Below are 16,796 nucleotides of genomic sequence, written 5' to 3' on the forward strand. Positions count from 1 at the left end.
TATGACGTTCATTGCGCGTACGAATAGTTTAAGCGGCGTAACGAGCTACGTGTAAGGTGCGACAGATACGGAAACATCAAACTTCATGATGTGATACACAAATGCGGTACTAAAGTATATACACAAGGCGTTAATGAAAGCGTTGCAAACAGTGGCCAGCAAAGGATTGTGGATGGAAGAAAACCTCAGGGGTTGGTTTAATGTTTTTCCAACAAATGCACACATACAAACACTCACCCGGGCATACATTGTTTTGTAGGCCGCTTTACAGAAGATAATAAGGGAGGTTTTAACACATTTAGCTGAGTAAACACAGTGTTACTTTATAGGTCTTCTTTAGTGTGAGACGGTTGTACGTCTTATCACTTATCTTAATCAGTCGATACAGAATACAAAAGAAAACAAACACAATTTTATTTTATTATTATTTTCAATCTAAAAAAAAAACAAACAAAGAAGCGGTAGGAAAAATGTCCAGTGGTGGTGAAAATGCAGTGAAAGGAAACTGACGGTTTCGGAAGATTAGCTGAATTTTTCAGCGAAAGAAACAGAATCGAGTACAGAGTCGCAGGAAGACGGTTAAGGAAGAGTGGTGGTAGTTATTGATATCTGATTGGAGATGGGCAAACAGGAGGCATACATAGACGACGAAGAAGATTAGACAAGAGAATTGGAAACAGATTAGATAAATGAACACAAAGATCACAGTGGAATGGCTACGAGGTAATACCGATCGAGTACTGATTGTAAACGTGCCTACCAGGAAGGTCATGACGGTGGTATTGCAGGCGATAAAAGGACAACACAAAGGAACACAGAAGAGACATGGTGGTACATGGTAGTGGTGATGAAAATCAAGCAGGCAGTAGGCAGGAAGCTGAAACAAGCAAACGGAACCAGGAACGGAACGAACCGTAAAAATGAATGAATGATGATGGAACAAACAAGTGAAACAAACAGGAAGATTGCTAAGCGTGGCACGGGATTAGAAACAAATGGAAAAGCGGTAGTTAGAGGTGTGGAAATTGATGAAAGCGAAGGGAAAATGGTGCGCGTATAGGGGAAATGGCAAACATATGACCTTTACCTCAAGAGCAAGAAACTAGTTTGTAGCATAAATGTGTAATGCAAAGCGGGAACGTGCGGATTGAGCAGAGCAGATCGTCGCAACAGCTGTAAGTGTTTTTTTTTGGGAATGGTTTAGATGAAATTGTACATAGGATAAGCGTGTCATATCCCAGCAAAAATGGGAAGAAGTAGGCCAGAACACACACACGCATACAAACCTACACACACCTTCCTTCGTTTTAGTGATAGTTCTCGATGCGAAGAACCGATTCGTGTGTAATTCCCGTTCTAAGGTTCGCCAACAGCTTCCCGCATTACCGAAGATTCGTTCGAAACTATCGCTAGCGGAATTGGCGTGTTAGTGTGTGCGTGTGTGTGTGTTTGTAGATGTTGTTGCTAGAAATATGGAAAAGAACGATGAAAACAAAAGAAAAAAAGGAGAACAAGGTAACACAAAGTGGAACGTAAATGGAAAGCATATGGTAATACTACAGAAACTAGTGGAATTTAGTGCAGTGCAAACAAAACAAAACAAAAAAAGGAACACAAAAAAGGCAACAGCTCGTAACTCGTAATCGGAATGTGTATCATGTGTAGTTGGAACAGTAAAGAGGCAAACGTCGTATTAGCAACGTATTATTATGCGAGAAATGGGTAACAGAATAGGTAACAGTGTCAGGGCAGGGAGGCGGATTATAGTCATACGTAGTCAAGTGTGTTTTATGATGGTAACAATTGGTAATAATCGCTGGACTGGGTACAGTTCTGTAACGTGTGTTTCCATTTAGCATTTTCTTTAACCCCAATTCCAATTGCTTTATTTGTCTACATTGTTTCTTTACATTTACATTTCTGTGTGTAACACACATTTTGGCACAGAAAAAAAAAACATTTAAACAGAGTATACAAAAACTGAAACAGGATGCAAAACAAACAGCAGAAAAAATGGGAAAACCGAATGATGATTTGAAAATGGACCAGAAACGTAAATTAAGGACATATATAGTGAAAACACAAGCGTGATACGCGAATGAAGAAAAGAAACAAGGAAACAAAACAAACCAATAGAACAAGCGCGCTTGGACGAATCATGGAAGGATATTCACAAACTCACACAGGCACAGGCACAGGTAAACAAAGGTTTAAGTAACTCTACTAAAATGAACTGTAGACAGCAGAGAACGAATGGAAAAGGAAAATAGCTGCAAAATTGACAACCCCACACAGGACATGTACACACCAATTTAAATATTCAGATGAACCCCATACAGGAGAGAAAGTAAAAGAAGCGCCAATATCTAGACCGACGGTAGCAAAAGGGAAGCATATTTTTCTTACAAACAAACAAACAAACAAAAACAGTAAACTCAACATCCGGAAGGAAACCCCAAAAAAGGATAAAATTATCGATGCAACAAAAGCGCGAAAACACGTGGTACAGTTGAAAACAAATAAAAAAGCGGAAATAGTTTGCAAAGACAGGCAAGAACAAAATGGAACTACCTCATTAATGTTTAGAGCACATACAGAAGCACAAAATCAGAAAGTCGACAAACAAAACAAGAGATTTAAAAAACGGGGTAAAACATAATAGAAATTCCACTCGCGGCTTATTGCAATAGTAAAGCAAAGGAGAAAATGCTTTAACAAAACACAGGGTTATTCCGTTGAGTTTGAGAATGTCAAAATCGGCAAAACAAAATAGAAAGGCAAGAGAGCGGCCATGACTCTTGCGAAAATTGGCAATACCAATGATATGCACACATGAAAAGCGTTTGTTTTACGTTTTTAAACTAATTTAGCTCATCGTTATGTTGATTTGCCCAATTAATTGGATCGTTTGTAAAGAACAGAATACAAGATTTGGCTTTATAAAATTGTAATTATCAAATTTGGCCGTAGTTAAAAGGGCCACACACAGCCATAGCGGTGCTTGCGAACGTTCTGGGCGTACACGCTGGAACGCACCTTTCCCTCGCAGCAGGTTCCTTCTATTAAAGTATCCTTCCTGAAATTCCATTCCCGATTCTATGCAAACACTTTTTCTCAATTTTTCACGCGAAAGGAAATGTTTTCTTTACGCTCCCTTTTTTCCATGTGTCCTCCCTCCTTTCACCATTCCCTAAACGATATAATTTCGTACTTCAAGTCGAAATGAACTGCTTATATCACAATATGGAGCTCTATGCATTGTAATGAGAAAGGGAACTCTTTAAGAAATAAGTCACAGCGCAGCGCTTTCACGGCCGAGTCTGTAACGGCTATTAGATCGATTATTGGCATGAATGTAATATCAAAGCATTAAAGAAGACATACAAAACACAACACACAGAAACTCACAACTTAATCCTGCAGTATCTCAAGAAGGTATACATATTTTGGTAGGAAACAAGTTATCGTTCTGCGAGAGAAACACGGTTACGATTGCAAAGTGTCACGTAACCGAACGGAACACGTTTGGACCGTTTGTATAATGTCCGACAGAAGAAAGCAAACGAAAACACTTCATAAATAACCTTCCAAAATGGGGTACAAGTGCCGCCCGGAAAAGCTCGACAGTAAGGTTTTCTTAAAACGGCACGGAAGAGAAGGGTAACACAAGTATGGAGAACACACAACAACAACAAAAATACCAGCCCAGAGAAGTAAAAAAAGAAAACACAGAAGTAACAAGATGCTTATTAGAGTGTAAAACGAAACAGCGGACAGTACCATAACACAGGTGTATGACGCGCGCGCAAAAGCGTGCGAACAAAGAGCGGGGAAATGGAAGAACAAAGCATTGTATCAGTATGTTTAAACAATATGAAACTATTGAAAATATATTACCGATATGAGAACGTGTCGTCGTAATTTTGCGTAATGTTCTAAACAGATTTTTTTTATTCCTTACAGTACCCTGTCTTTCTCCGGAATACCGGCCGCGGGTGGTATGACGACGTACTTGGCGCACAGATCCGAGTGTCCCTTTATGACGCCCTCTTTGATCTGCTTGATCGTTAGTGGCTGGCTCACGACCAGTTTCTTCTTGTTGCTGCCAATCATCAGTGGCAGCAGCTTCAACGATGTAGCAAAGCTAAATAGAAAAGAAAAGCCGAATGAATGTCAGCGAAATTTCCCCGGAAGCGGATTTTCCCCTTTAGGCTTACTTTTTCAATTTAGCCATCTGATGTTTGGAAAACTGCGTGCTAAACACTATATCGTACAGTGCATTTACACCGGCGTACTGTTTCAGCAGCAGGTAGAACGCTTCCAGCGGAATCTTCACCTTCTCGCCAGCAGTTCCATCCGGGGCGACAGCATCTTCCACGCCGAGACCGCTTTTACCCTTACGTTTCTGGGCTACAATCGGTTCGATAATACCGTCAGCCGATACACCGAGTGCGGATCCCGGATTCCAGCCTTGCTTCTGCAACATCTGAAAACCAACGTTCTCTTCCGAGAGTTTCTTCAGATCCTTCTGTGCCTGAAGCGACGGTTTCGGTGGTCGGGTGTAGAAAATTTTCCTACGGGTGTGATACTCCTTTACACGCTGAGCAAAGCAAGTAAAGATGCGTATTAATTGATGAAGCGAACGAAGCACGAACGAAGCGGTGCCCTTACCTTTACGGTGTAACAGTAGTACCGGACGATCTGTACCAGCTTCTCGCGCGCAATCGAATGTGCTTCGTTCTTTTCGCCTTCCGCTCGGCACATTTCCTTCATATTTACCAAGAAGCGAAATATACGCGTCTTCTCATTGTAATCTGGCGATAGCAGCAGCCCGGCCTGTTCGAAGCTTTGCTTCAGCGACAACTGATCACCGTTGTAAATGTACCCGATCAGCGGTTGCAATAGTTTTATTTTGTGCGGTTCCAGTTGCGGATCGGGTATGTCGGTCGGAACCGGTTCCAGCACTGGTAGTTTGGATGGAACGGTTTCCTGCTGTTCTGCTTCGTCCGAATCATCCATCTTCTCGGATGAAGCGTCTTTTTTTGGTGAAACAAATACCATCGGTTTGCGTGTGGCTTTTTTGTCCACTTTTGAAACGCCCAATTTAGCGCGGCTTGGGCCCTTTACACCATTGTCGCTGCTCTTTTCTTGCTTTTCTTGCTTCCATTTGTTAAGGGCTTTCTTTTGTTTGGTTTTTGGTGCAGCTAATTTCACTTTATTCTGTTTCATTCCTCCCATTATCCAGAAACACAATTCAAAAATACGGCACAACAGTTGCACGTGCAAGGTGTTTATGTGTTTACGCGAGTGATACTGTCAGAAATGTCAGTGATACGAACAACACCTTTCGATCGAGACATATATAATACACAAATGGTGGCGTGGATGACATGCAGCATTGGTTTCTTTTTTGTGCCGAATACTGTGAAACTAACTAAAGCAAGGCAGAAAATCGTTTCTAAATTAGTTATTAGCCCTTATACGATGATAAGTAAACAAAAACTGCATGCACTCTTGGCTCAGATCGGAAAGTAAACATACTCTATCTCTTTTACTCCTTGTCAGTGGAGATCGTTCGTAAAATTGTGTCAAAAATCGCGTGCTCGGACCGCCTGTCCGGATTCTGTGTGAATTGTTTATTTCGCCGGTTTGTTAACAATGAGCGTTGTTAACGGATTGCTCCGTGTGAGCAGACTGATTCGGCCATCCGCATCACTTGCGAGATGTTTGCTGCCGGCTACCGGGCATCCATCAACGTCCGCATTCATCCAGGGTAAAACAAAACATGCAGCAATTTCCAGCAGCATCAACGTTGTTACGCAATTGTGCGATTAGTTAAACTTATCTCATCTTCATCTTTCTAGCGCACCAAGCTTGCCCCAAATGGATGCCCTCACACAGGACACTGAGCACCAAAGTGGCCGAAGAAGGATATCACTCGATAATACGCGACCAGGAGAAAGCGGTTGGAACAACTGATAAGCATGAGTTTCAGGCTGAAACGCGCATGCTGCTCGACATTGTGGCCCGGTCACTCTACTCCGACAAGGAAGTGTTTGTACGAGAGCTCGTTTCGAACGCAAGTGATGCGTTGGAAAAGTTCCGCTTTCTCACACAAACCTCCTCCGACAGTGGAGAATCCGGCGAGTTTGCGGAAGCGGATCGTGCGCTCGAGATACACATTGGCACGAATAAGCAGGACCGTCAGCTGACAATTCAGGACACCGGTATCGGTATGACGCGTGAAGAGCTTGTGGCAAATCTGGGTACGATTGCGCGGTCCGGTTCGAAGCACTTTATCGAGCAGCTAAAAGAGAGTGGCCGTGGCACGCAGGAAAACGTACAGAACATTATCGGCCAGTTTGGTGTTGGGTTTTACTCGGCGTTCATGGTAGCAGACCGAGTGGACGTGTACACCCGTTCGTCGCGTGCTGGTGCTCCCGGCTTAAAATGGTCCTCGGATGGATCGGGCACATTCGAAATACAGGAGGCGGAAAACGTCGCAATCGGCACAAAGATTGTGATCCATCTGAAGGCGGACTGTCGTGAGTTTTCGGATGAGGACCGTATCCGGGAGGTGATCCGACGGTACAGTAACTTTGTCGGTAGTCCTATCTACCTGAACGGCAAGCAGGCGAATCAAATCCAACCGATTTGGTTGATGGAACCGAAGCAAGTGACCGGTGAGCAGCATAACGAATTCTATCGTTTCGTTGGTAACACGTTCGACACGCCACGGTTCACGTTGCACTACAAAACGGACGTTCCGCTTAGTATTCGGGCGCTGCTTTACTTTCCTGAAGGCAAACCGGGCCTGTTCGAAATGTCACGCGACGCGGACAGTGGAGTGGCATTGTACACTCGCAAGGTCCTTATTCAATCGAAAACGGAAAATCTGCTCCCGAAGTGGTTACGCTTTCTGAAGGGAGTTGTCGATTCCGAGGACATTCCACTTAATCTGAGCCGCGAGCTGTTGCAGAACAGTGCGCTGATTCGAAAGTTACGAACGGCGCTAACCAATCGTACGCTACGCTTCCTACACGATCGTTCCCAAAAGGAACCGGAAAGTTACGATAAATTCTACAAAGATTATGGTCTCTTCCTGAAGGAAGGCATCGTGACCAGCCAGGAGCAACAGGAGAAGGAAGAGATTGCCAAACTGTTACGATTCGAAACGAGCAAGGAACCCGATCGGACGGTATCGTTGCCCGAGTACTGTCAACGGCAGGCCGAAGGACAGAAAGATATCTACTATCTGGCCGCACCGAACCGCACCCTTGCCGAAGCATCACCGTACTACGAATCGCTGAAAAAGCGCGGCATTGAGGTGTTGTTCTGCTACGAAGCTTACGACGAGCTGGTACTGATGCAGCTAGGCATGTACCTCGGCAAGAACCTCGTTTCGGTTGAGAAGGAGATGCGTCGTTCGGATGCAGCTACCGATGGCACCGACCAGGACGGACTGATCGAGGGATCACTGCTGAAAACGCAAATTGATGAACTGTTACCGTGGCTGAAACAGAAACTAGTCGGCAAGGTGTCGAACGTCAAGACGACCGGCAAACTCGACACACATCCGTGCGTAGTAACGGTGGAAGAAATGGCCGCCGCTCGGCACTTCATCAAGACCCAAAGTCATAACATCAGCGAAGAGAACCGTTACGCACTGCTGCAACCGCAGTTTGAAATCAATCCAAAGTAAGTGTGTTGGGTTTTGGGCTTTGGATTTGCCAAATGGAAGTATGTCTTACAATTTGTTTCCATCTATTCCAGACATCCGATCATCAAGAAGCTGCACAAACTCACATCCAGTGATCCAGACCTGGCCGAACTGCTGGCGAAACAGCTCTTCTCTAATGCCATGGTCGGGGCTGGTTTGGTAGATGATCCGCGGATGCTGCTGACCAGCATGAACGACCTACTGCAGAAGGTACTTGATAAGCATTAGATGCGCTTTGCTTTCGCTCCTAGGCAATACGATACGTGTGTTAAAATAAAATTCTACTTTAGGGATGTTAGGCCACGGTGAAAAGAACTTACGTTACTGATTGAGAAAAGGCGATAACGTTGCTAGGGAAGCTTAGTAAGTAAAAGTTAAGTTACACCTCCAAAATAATAGTTATGTTGGATATGGTGTAGAAGATGTGCACCTGGACTCGAGCCTGTTCGTCAATCTGGAGTAGTCATCCAAGGCTATTCCAAGATTAGGAGATAATTTTTTATATATTATTGCTATTTGCTATTCTGAGACATAGACTTTGACCATGTGGCCTGAATGGAAGATAATCTTTCGGATACCTGAAAGTATTTTTCGCCACGTATGTTTGCATTGACAGGGACGGTACTTACACAGTGAAGGTACCGACTTTCCAGAATCTTCTAATGAGTGGATCTTGTCATAAAGATGACACCGGCGGAACATACCTTCTCGTTGTTACTCCTTCAGTTTCCCTGACATAGAGACCATCAAGAGGAATAGCTCGTAAGTCATAAAGAACCGCGCCTTAGACAAGTCTCAGATACTTTTATCACTGGAGATACACCTGCGAGGTGTTGTGGATAGGTCGGATGAAGGGAAAAATCCGATGCAAGTCCATACATTATGCAGACCCTAGCTATATAAACGTACATGCTAGATAAAGTCAGCTGACCGACGGGTGTTCTACGCATGTATTTTCTGTGTATCAATAGAGTAACACAATAATTGAAAGAATATGACCACGCTGTTCAAGTACATATCAGGAACTGAAACGAGGTGTTGAAGGGAGTACAGTATCACGACAGTGCTAAACACGCTAATCAGCTGCATTGTACTTCTTGCAGCACGTGGTTTTTTGAGCTTGATAAAATTGAATCCATGTGAAGGAGACGCACTGATAAGAGCTCCTCTCATACTTTTAACCCTTCTCGTGTATATACAATGAGTGTTCGTTTTTAAAAATTTGTGATTAAACTGAAGCAACAAAAGCATTGACGTTGTAGATGAATGTTTTACAATTGTGATCATGATTTAACGTCGATCTTTATTGATTGGAGATACGAAGCTAGAAACTGTAACGACGTTTTTTTTCGGTTATTTGTTAAGGTGCACCACTCCCTTAGATACTTGTTAACGTAACGGCGGATTCACTACCCGATTGCTATCTGCAGTTCAACGGAACAGTCTTAATATTAATCCAGGTTATTTAAATAGAGAGTGTGCGTACATCACATGGCGTTGCGCTTGTAGCTTTTCTTCATTGTTTTTTTGTTTATAATTTCTTGAAGAACGTCCTGGTAGTTTTGCTAGCTTTGTTGTTTACTTAAGTAAGAGATCTGTAAAGATGTCATATTTTTAATATAGAATCAAGTGATGGTGAAGCAATCCAAACCCCGTGTATCTTTTAAAAATATCTTAATGTTAATATTTTAAATGCTAGACAGTACTAAAGCAGAACAGTCTTATCTTACGGTACACAACCAGCATTGTAGTAAAGCAGCAATGGAAACTGTAATTGTAATTGTAACCATGCTACAACTTGCAGGTCATATGATGGTAAAGCTAACGAACGGAGATCTCTCCTACGTAATCGCCATGTGATGCGCGTACCGTCCGGCCCCATGCATGTGGCAACCTTTGGGGATTGTCTTCCCTTGGGTTGGGGTGGGGTGGGAAAATTGGCGTTTGCATGCGTGCGTGATAGGAAAGACGCTTTACGCTGGGAAAAAAATGGTTGGGAGGCGTTGCAGCATGCCTCGTCCGACCCCATATCCTCTCTCATCGAATTCGTGCTGACCAATTGACCATGAAATTATCACGGGGGTTTTTGAAAACGATCGGAAGAGTTTTTACTTTAGCAGGTTAATAGTACATAGTGAAGACCCCTTCCTCTCTTCCAGCTCTTCAAATGGTTCGCTCTACGGGTTAGAACTGTGAAATGTATTATCATGCCCTCAGATTGGGGTTTTTTCTATCCCAAAAATCTGCCAAAAGTATATACCAGTTTTCAAGGAAGTCAATCCATGTTAATTACAGTTATAGTTTGATTTCTTTAATTGTAATAAAAATCAAAAACGATCGTATACACCTTGTAAAAAATTGAAACTGATAGTTCGAACCCTCGTTGTTCTAAAATTCCGTTGAAGGAAATCCATGTTCGAACGTTTGTCAGTTTTGACAATATTTTCGAACGTACGTTCGGGAATTCGGAATTTAGCTTCGCGTCGACATCGGCCAATGTTCGGCCTCCCCGCGAAACAGTTCCGAAGTGGGCACGAAGCGAAATATCGGCCATTTTTGGGCCGTATTGTCGGCCGGATAGCAGAATTGTCCGGCCCATCGAGTGCCTGGCAATCATTCTCAAGCGACAGCGGAGATGGAAGCGCACGACGGCTGCATTTGCACCACAGCTGTTTTCGGATGTGTGTAGACACAAATATGCAACTTATTTTATATTATTTGATGCAAATTTTCTAGTGCAAATTGGGATTTTATTTCATTTTTCATAAGAACACATTAAAATCGATTATCACATACACACACTTTACTGCTTGGAAGCCATACTTTCGCGCCATACATTGCATTCCTGCAATGGCCACGCGTACAATTTCTGGGAGAAAGTAGGAAAGTGGTGCTAAATGTTGTTACTACGTATTAACTACACTTTTTCTCGTTTTAACTTTGCCATTGTAAGAACTTTTTGAAAAGAATAGTAATTTTGGAGACGCATCAATTGGAAGCGAAATCAAATTCATTGATTGTTGAAATGTTTATAGCTTCTGGGATATTTCTTCACAGCTGCGCTGTCAACCACTATCCTTCACATATGAATATTTGAGGTGTTCGACAGAGTGGTTTTAACATATGTGCTGTTCTAGGTATGCCCGCGACGGTGGGTTAAAACTAGTAAATTATTGAAAAATCATCGGAACGCTAATAAAACGTGATTGTAAAATAAGGATAAATCTTTTTAAAGTCATTTCAGATATAATTTCTGATCATTATGCAGTAAAAATACGTTAAAAACACGTGCACTTTTGGACTTCGTAGTGTAAGTTGACAGTGCGAGCTCGTCCGGCTGCCTTTTGTACGTTGGGGCTGTTAGTTGCGTCGTAAAAATGTTGTTTGGGTGAGTGTTCCGTTAATATATACGCGCAGGTGTGGGCAAATTTTTTTCATTCTTCCTTAACGTTTTCAGCGAGTGTGTCGTGTCGGTCATCTCTCCCGAGTGTCTCTCTCCTTGTGTGTGTGTCATCAACACCGAGTAGCAGCAGCAGTACGAAGTGAACAGTAAAAGCTGCGCTTCTGAAGGAACAACGACACGGTTCGGTGAAAAGTAACAGCAAAGTAAAGGAAAAAAACACAGCAACAATGGCCCTGCCGGAAGAAAACCCCGTCTACTCGCCCTTCTTCGGAGTTATGGGCGCAGCAGCTGCTATCATTTTCAGCGGTAAGAGAAAACACAGTCCCTACCTCCCCCTTCTGTTTTAATGTTGTGTGTGTCTGTAACAATGGGATTTTTCGACGCACCATTTTGCAATCTGCGTCGAAAACTCCGTCTTGGGAGTGAAAAATCCGTAATCTTTCCGTCCTTGCTAGTCGCCTTCCCGTGACAAGACCAGCGCCCGTGTCATGTGAGCCCGACCCGTGTCTCTGTGTATGAGTGTATGTGTATCTTCCATCGTGTGTGTGTGTTTCTATATATATATGTGTACATTTGTGTGTTTGTGTGCGCGCAAGTGCCCTCGTGACCACTTTTCGTTTTTGCGCGAATCTTGATGTTCCTTTTCCCTTTTTCGCGAAAAAGCTTCATTATGGAGAGGAAAAAAGGCAGTGCCCTAACACAGAACAGGCCCAATTACATGTATTTTAATTATGAAAATTGGCTGTGAATGAAAAACGCTCCCAGAATGTATCCAATGTCAAAAAAGGTGTTTCTTTTTTAAGGTTCAAAAGTAACCACCTACAAAAGAGCCTTCGTTTAGCTTGAGTCAACATAGAGAGAAACATTAGATATTGAAGGCGTTATTTATGTGATAGTTTTGTGCGAATTTATGATAGAAAGCGAGAGCATAACGTAACAGAAGAGAAAGGAAGAGAGTGCGTCCTTTGATCGCTAAGAGTGCGTAGAACAAATGAAGTTCAGCGAGTGCCCACAAGTAAAATGACACAATACTTTGCACTAAAAACAGGAAAACACAACAGGAGAAAAGGTGTACTCCAATATGGAAACTACAAAAGGAAGGTGGGCGAAGTTGCCAACACCAGCCTAAATTTTATTGCCGAAAGGTGCACCATTAGGAGAGAAAGAGAGTTTTTGGCGTTTGTATGGAGTTCCCATTGCGACGCTTGGAATATTATTGATTTTGGGGCCAAGGACTACTACGATGGGCTGCGAAGTTCGACTGTGAGCCCCAGAGAAGAGGAACCATGTAAATCCTCTCTCTATCTCTCTCTCAACCGAAAAGTACACATGCACATGTACCCACATACAGCGACATTCTGGAAAACATTTTCCATTAATAATGCAGAACGTGTGTGAAAACGGCTTCGGAAGCTGTCCAAGGCGGAATCCTGTGTCTTATCATCCTTTTATGAACAAAACTTCCATTTGCATACTTTCGGGCGGTTTTTTTTCGTACATTTCCTGCATTTTTCGTGCGGGTCTCGACGTACATCACGGGACTATACCACATGACTTGAAGTATAGTGTGCACAGATTGCTATGGTTAATATATTTCCCATGTTTCCAACTGGTTAACCTGTGCAGAGGTGCACCTTTCTTTACAATGCAACAATTTTAGATCATGTAATAGAAATTTGTCCCGCGAGCTGCTGCGGATACAATATGCTTCCGGGAGAACCATTTTCCATACATCGGTCAGCTCGGGGCGCATTAGAGGTGATTATCTCTGTCACATGATCGACTGCTCTGAAGCCACCTCATCTTCTTATTGCTGCCCTCACGAGCCATTCGCGCAACATTGCTGGTGGTGGTGGTATGTTGTGATGTTGTTCACATGGGTCTGCTCACGAGGCTATCGACAAGATAAATACGAAAAGACTTCTACAGACGAAAGGATACTAATAACCATGCCATGCAAAAATGAAATGCGTAGGATGTGGAGAGGATTATCGATTTTTCTTCTGTCGAAGATTGCCATTCGGAATGTGTGGATTCCTGTCTTACTCTCTCTCTCTCTCCCTTCTCTTGTTTTCTCTATTGCTTTTTGTATAACAACGTTTTTTTTAAATATTTATTTGATATTTCTTTTGAGGTTTCTCGAATAAATGACGCGAAAATTTGAAAAAAATGGCAAAGGCTACCAAATTGGAACTCTAGCAGCTAGCAGGTTCCATGAATTTGGAAGTTAATGACGTCACAGGATCGATTAACACTGACACAGGAGTTTGTCAGCATCCTAAACATGTCGATTGGAAAGCTTCGGACAGTATTGAATGTTGTAAAATTCGAACTCTTGTACTACCGACGGACCCAGAGTCCTTCTTTGAATATGTACTCAAAATCTACCCCGTAAAATGCACTAGTATTGTAGTATTGTAACTGTAAACCTTTATGACAGACTTTATTCCCACTTTCATGCATTTTAAGCTATGAATCAGCATCATTAGAGACAGTTCATCTGTCAAGCATACAGCGCTAAACGCGTAGTGGTTTCGTGCGTTGTATTGGCCCACTGTTGTACGCAAACATTTACATTTACGGTTCCATTAGCCTTATCGTCGAAACCGCACAAGCCTGCCCTAACTGTACACGGCACTTTGATATGGTCGTACGTTCGTATGGTGGCAGTCATATGACCGATACGACGACAAACTGCTGTCACGCTGTCTTTTGTGCAGCAAATGGATCATGTGAACGCGTAGCTCTTCTTTCCAATTGTACACACTGTGTTTGCAAAAAAAAACGCTACACCACACCACTACAACGACACACAAACACACTGATATTATTGTTTCCCTATTGGTTTGGTTGCCTTCGTTCCAAAATCACCGTGAGCCTGTTATACTCATTCGCACCTCTTGCACTGATATTGTTATTGGTGGCTCACCTGTTGTGTGTTGGTGATGCACATTGACACTGCTGTACACGATCTTCACGTGATCGTACGGGGTTGGGAAGTGGCGAGGAAAGGGTGTACAATAACGTCACTACGCACACATGCACGACCATAGTGGGGCGAACCAATGCGTAATGCCGCGCGGAATGTCGTCATGTGACCCCTTCGGTTCGTTTTCCATGCATCCAGTATACCGGCTAGTCTGCGGTATACCATGTCAGTTTGGTTTCAGAATGTTCCCGATGTTGTAAATATGCTTATTTCCCATTTTCAAGATGAGGCTGAACGAACGGAAACGTTGTACTTTCTATATGCACGATTTTTTTCTGTTAGAATTGTTACTCGTTTATAGACAGACGAAAAACAGGGTGTTATCACGCGATGATGTGTAGGTTTTTTTTTGTTCTTTCACAAGCCTCTATCAATATCGCCTTATTTTGTGGGTTGTATGCTTCTCTCGGCGGCGGTACCAGAGAACGCGCCCGAGAAGTTCCTGTTCAATTTAAAGGCCACGAAAGTGTGTTGGGGCGCAAGGGCATCTGTTCGGTGTGTGTAGTGGTGAAACATATCATTCTTCTCCGGAGGCTTTCGCCACTACGATATGATGACTAGCGGAGAACAATACGGTTAAATTTCATCACTCGATGGTTTCTCCTTCTGACGAGCCTTCATGAACCTCCGTATGCTTCCGTTCCTGTTTTCAAATCTGATCGATAACTATGCTTCACCATCTACCTACACGGTGAACAATGATTTATGTTGCATTACGGACATATGCATCCATCGTTTTTGTATATTTATTAGCTACGAACGGGATACCAAAACGAAGAACCAGAAGTAGGTCGTAGTTTCCTCTTGTAGTGCCACATCCGTAATGTTTTTTTTTTTTTTGTGAAACTTCATTACAATAGGCGGAAAAGTTGTAAGGATGTGCTCAATTAAGTCATAGCTGATTGTAAAGGTACAATATTTATAGAACCGTCTGTTTTCAATTCTTGTATGAAATTGTCTCATTCAATCGATTTGAAGTCTGGTTGACATTTGATAACAATGTTGTCACTTTTATCGTCCTTTTTGGGGCTCCAGGTTTACGGCCATCCCTTATGTTACACCGTTCTTTTAAATCCCTGGTTTTACATATACAATTCGCAATATACATCGCAATCCAGACTCATCCATCTTGTTACGTTCTATATTTCAGCTCTCGGTGCTGCCTATGGTACGGCCAAGTCTGGCACAGGTATTGCCGCCATGTCGGTGATGCGTCCGGAGTTGATCATGAAGTCCATCATTCCCGTTGTCATGGCGGGTATCATTGCCATCTACGGTCTGGTCGTGGCAGTTCTGATCGCCGGTTCCCTGGATGAGCCATCGAAATACTCGCTGTACAAGTAAGTATTATCCATTCTATATTTATTATATTATTATTATTGTTATCAAATCCTTTAGGAAGTGTATGAAATATGTTCAATCCATATTAATGTGATAACTTTTCCATTTTTGGCATATGACATTCGTAGGTGCAAAAACTTTCACTCTCTAATTATCTTTGGTGTGCAGATCCTTTTGATTAGGAGACAAAAATAGAGCGAGAGATGCGAGAGAGAGAGAGAGAGAGAGTAAATAGTATGTTTGTAAAGGCGGAGTTTGCGCATAGAGATACCAATGATAAACGTGAAAATTTAAAAATGACCACGATAATCAAAAGTAGAGGAAACGGATATTTACAACTCCATGGACGGACAAGGGCATTAATTAGAGAGATGTTTTTGAGTTTCTCAATGAACCTGTTGTAGTGGGGTGGTTAAATGGCTTTCAGTCTATCCCTACGCCCTATTCGAAGCGTTCGAAACTGTTCATATTAATCATATGTCGCTGGTATGGATTTTCCTTCTCTGAAGGACCCATAGAAGTTATGCAATTCTACTATATCTATCGTAGATATATATTAGATTTATCGTAGTATTGCATTTAAAAAATATACGTATATATATATTCATACTCATTGTTTTTACCATTACCTTTTTGCGATTGTAGGGGCTTCATTCATCTCGGCGCTGGTTTGGCCGTCGGTTTCTCGGGATTGGCTGCCGGTTTCGCCATCGGTATCGTCGGTGATGCTGGTGTCCGTGGTACTGCCCAGCAGCCGCGACTGTTCGTCGGTATGATTTTGATCCTCATTTTCGCCGAAGTGTTGGGTCTGTACGGTCTTATCGTCGCCATCTACCTGTACACGAAATAAATTAGCACCACCAACGCTAATACACGCCACGGTGTCCCTTGCCGGTTGCGTGCCACCAGTAGTAGTGGATTCGAACATGGATCAATCAACACGCAAAGTCCTAAGCGAGCGAAATATGCAATGCAACCAACAACCGCGCCATCACCAGCAACAAATTATCATCGCATACGCGAAGGTACTTCGATCTAGGTTTTCCACCAACACAGTAGACCCATCTCACTACTGCCACCGATAAGAACATCAAGAAAAATTTGCCGCAACCATACCATGGGACACCTGTAGATTATCAACCTGATAATATGGTGCATGTGCACGCATTGCATAATCAAAAACGAAACTGTTCAGAAAGATCAACACCCGATCGCTGCGAACAACCAGGTGCTGAACAAAATTCTTAAACAAACCAACAACACATAATTTACATCCTAGGGTAAAACAAACAGGCAGAACCAACAACACGAAAATGTGACAAACCCAACAACATCAGCGGTAT

The 16,796-nt window shown here is 42.8% G+C and overlaps 3 protein-coding genes across 3 annotated transcripts; 2 read left to right on the forward strand and 1 right to left on the reverse strand.

Annotated features, from left to right (window-relative positions):
• Positions 1 to 3,957: 3,957 nt before the first annotated feature.
• Positions 3,958 to 5,238, reverse strand: LOC128708944 (uncharacterized). The gene is made up of 3 exons (XM_053803925.1): positions 4,672 to 5,238; positions 4,218 to 4,600; positions 3,958 to 4,144 (listed from the first exon to the last, which is right to left on the reverse strand). Exons 1-3 carry the CDS (start codon positions 5,236 to 5,238, stop codon positions 3,958 to 3,960), a joined length of 1,137 nt encoding a protein of 378 aa, XP_053659900.1.
• A 420-nt stretch (positions 5,239 to 5,658) lies between these two features.
• On the forward strand, positions 5,659 to 7,948 carry LOC128710408 (heat shock protein 75 kDa, mitochondrial). Its single transcript, XM_053805462.1, has 3 exons — positions 5,659 to 5,773; positions 5,865 to 7,698; positions 7,774 to 7,948. Exons 1-3 carry the CDS (start codon positions 5,659 to 5,661, stop codon positions 7,946 to 7,948), a joined length of 2,124 nt encoding a protein of 707 aa, XP_053661437.1.
• A 3,381-nt stretch (positions 7,949 to 11,329) lies between these two features.
• Positions 11,330 to 16,311, forward strand: LOC128708993 (V-type proton ATPase 16 kDa proteolipid subunit c). Its single transcript, XM_053803976.1, has 3 exons — positions 11,330 to 11,429; positions 15,263 to 15,452; positions 16,099 to 16,311. Exons 1-3 carry the CDS (start codon positions 11,351 to 11,353, stop codon positions 16,301 to 16,303), a joined length of 474 nt encoding a protein of 157 aa, XP_053659951.1. The 5' UTR covers positions 11,330 to 11,350; the 3' UTR covers positions 16,304 to 16,311.
• Positions 16,312 to 16,796: the final 485 nt, after the last annotated feature.

Source organism: Anopheles marshallii, chromosome 2, assembly GCF_943734725.1.
Source record: "Anopheles marshallii chromosome 2, idAnoMarsDA_429_01, whole genome shotgun sequence".
Taxonomy (NCBI): domain Eukaryota; kingdom Metazoa; phylum Arthropoda; class Insecta; order Diptera; family Culicidae; genus Anopheles; species Anopheles marshallii.

What these genes read in the sequence shown, in the direction of transcription:
- LOC128710408 (XM_053805462.1), top strand. Translation starts at nt 5,659, where the DNA reads ATGAGCGTTGTTAACGGATTGCTCCGTGTGAGCAGACTGATTCGGCCA. An exon ending in AACGTCCGCATTCATCCAGG is followed by an intron (nt 5,774 to 5,864) that starts GTAAAACAAAAC and finishes TCATCTTTCTAG; the next exon opens with CGCACCAAGCTTGCCCCAAA. An exon ending in CAGTTTGAAATCAATCCAAA is followed by an intron (nt 7,699 to 7,773) that starts GTAAGTGTGTTG and finishes CATCTATTCCAG; the next exon opens with ACATCCGATCATCAAGAAGC.
- LOC128708993 (XM_053803976.1), top strand. Translation starts at nt 11,351, where the DNA reads ATGGCCCTGCCGGAAGAAAACCCCGTCTACTCGCCCTTCTTCGGAGTT. An exon ending in AGCTGCTATCATTTTCAGCG is followed by an intron (nt 11,430 to 15,262) that starts GTAAGAGAAAAC and finishes TCTATATTTCAG; the next exon opens with CTCTCGGTGCTGCCTATGGT. An exon ending in TCGAAATACTCGCTGTACAA is followed by an intron (nt 15,453 to 16,098) that starts GTAAGTATTATC and finishes TTGCGATTGTAG; the next exon opens with GGGCTTCATTCATCTCGGCG.
- LOC128708944 (XM_053803925.1), bottom strand. Translation starts at nt 5,238, where the DNA reads ATGGGAGGAATGAAACAGAATAAAGTGAAATTAGCTGCACCAAAAACC. An exon ending in ACTACTGTTACACCGTAAAG is followed by an intron (nt 4,601 to 4,671) that starts GTAAGGGCACCG and finishes TGCTTTGCTCAG; the next exon opens with CGTGTAAAGGAGTATCACAC. An exon ending in CAGATGGCTAAATTGAAAAA is followed by an intron (nt 4,145 to 4,217) that starts GTAAGCCTAAAG and finishes TTTTCTATTTAG; the next exon opens with CTTTGCTACATCGTTGAAGC.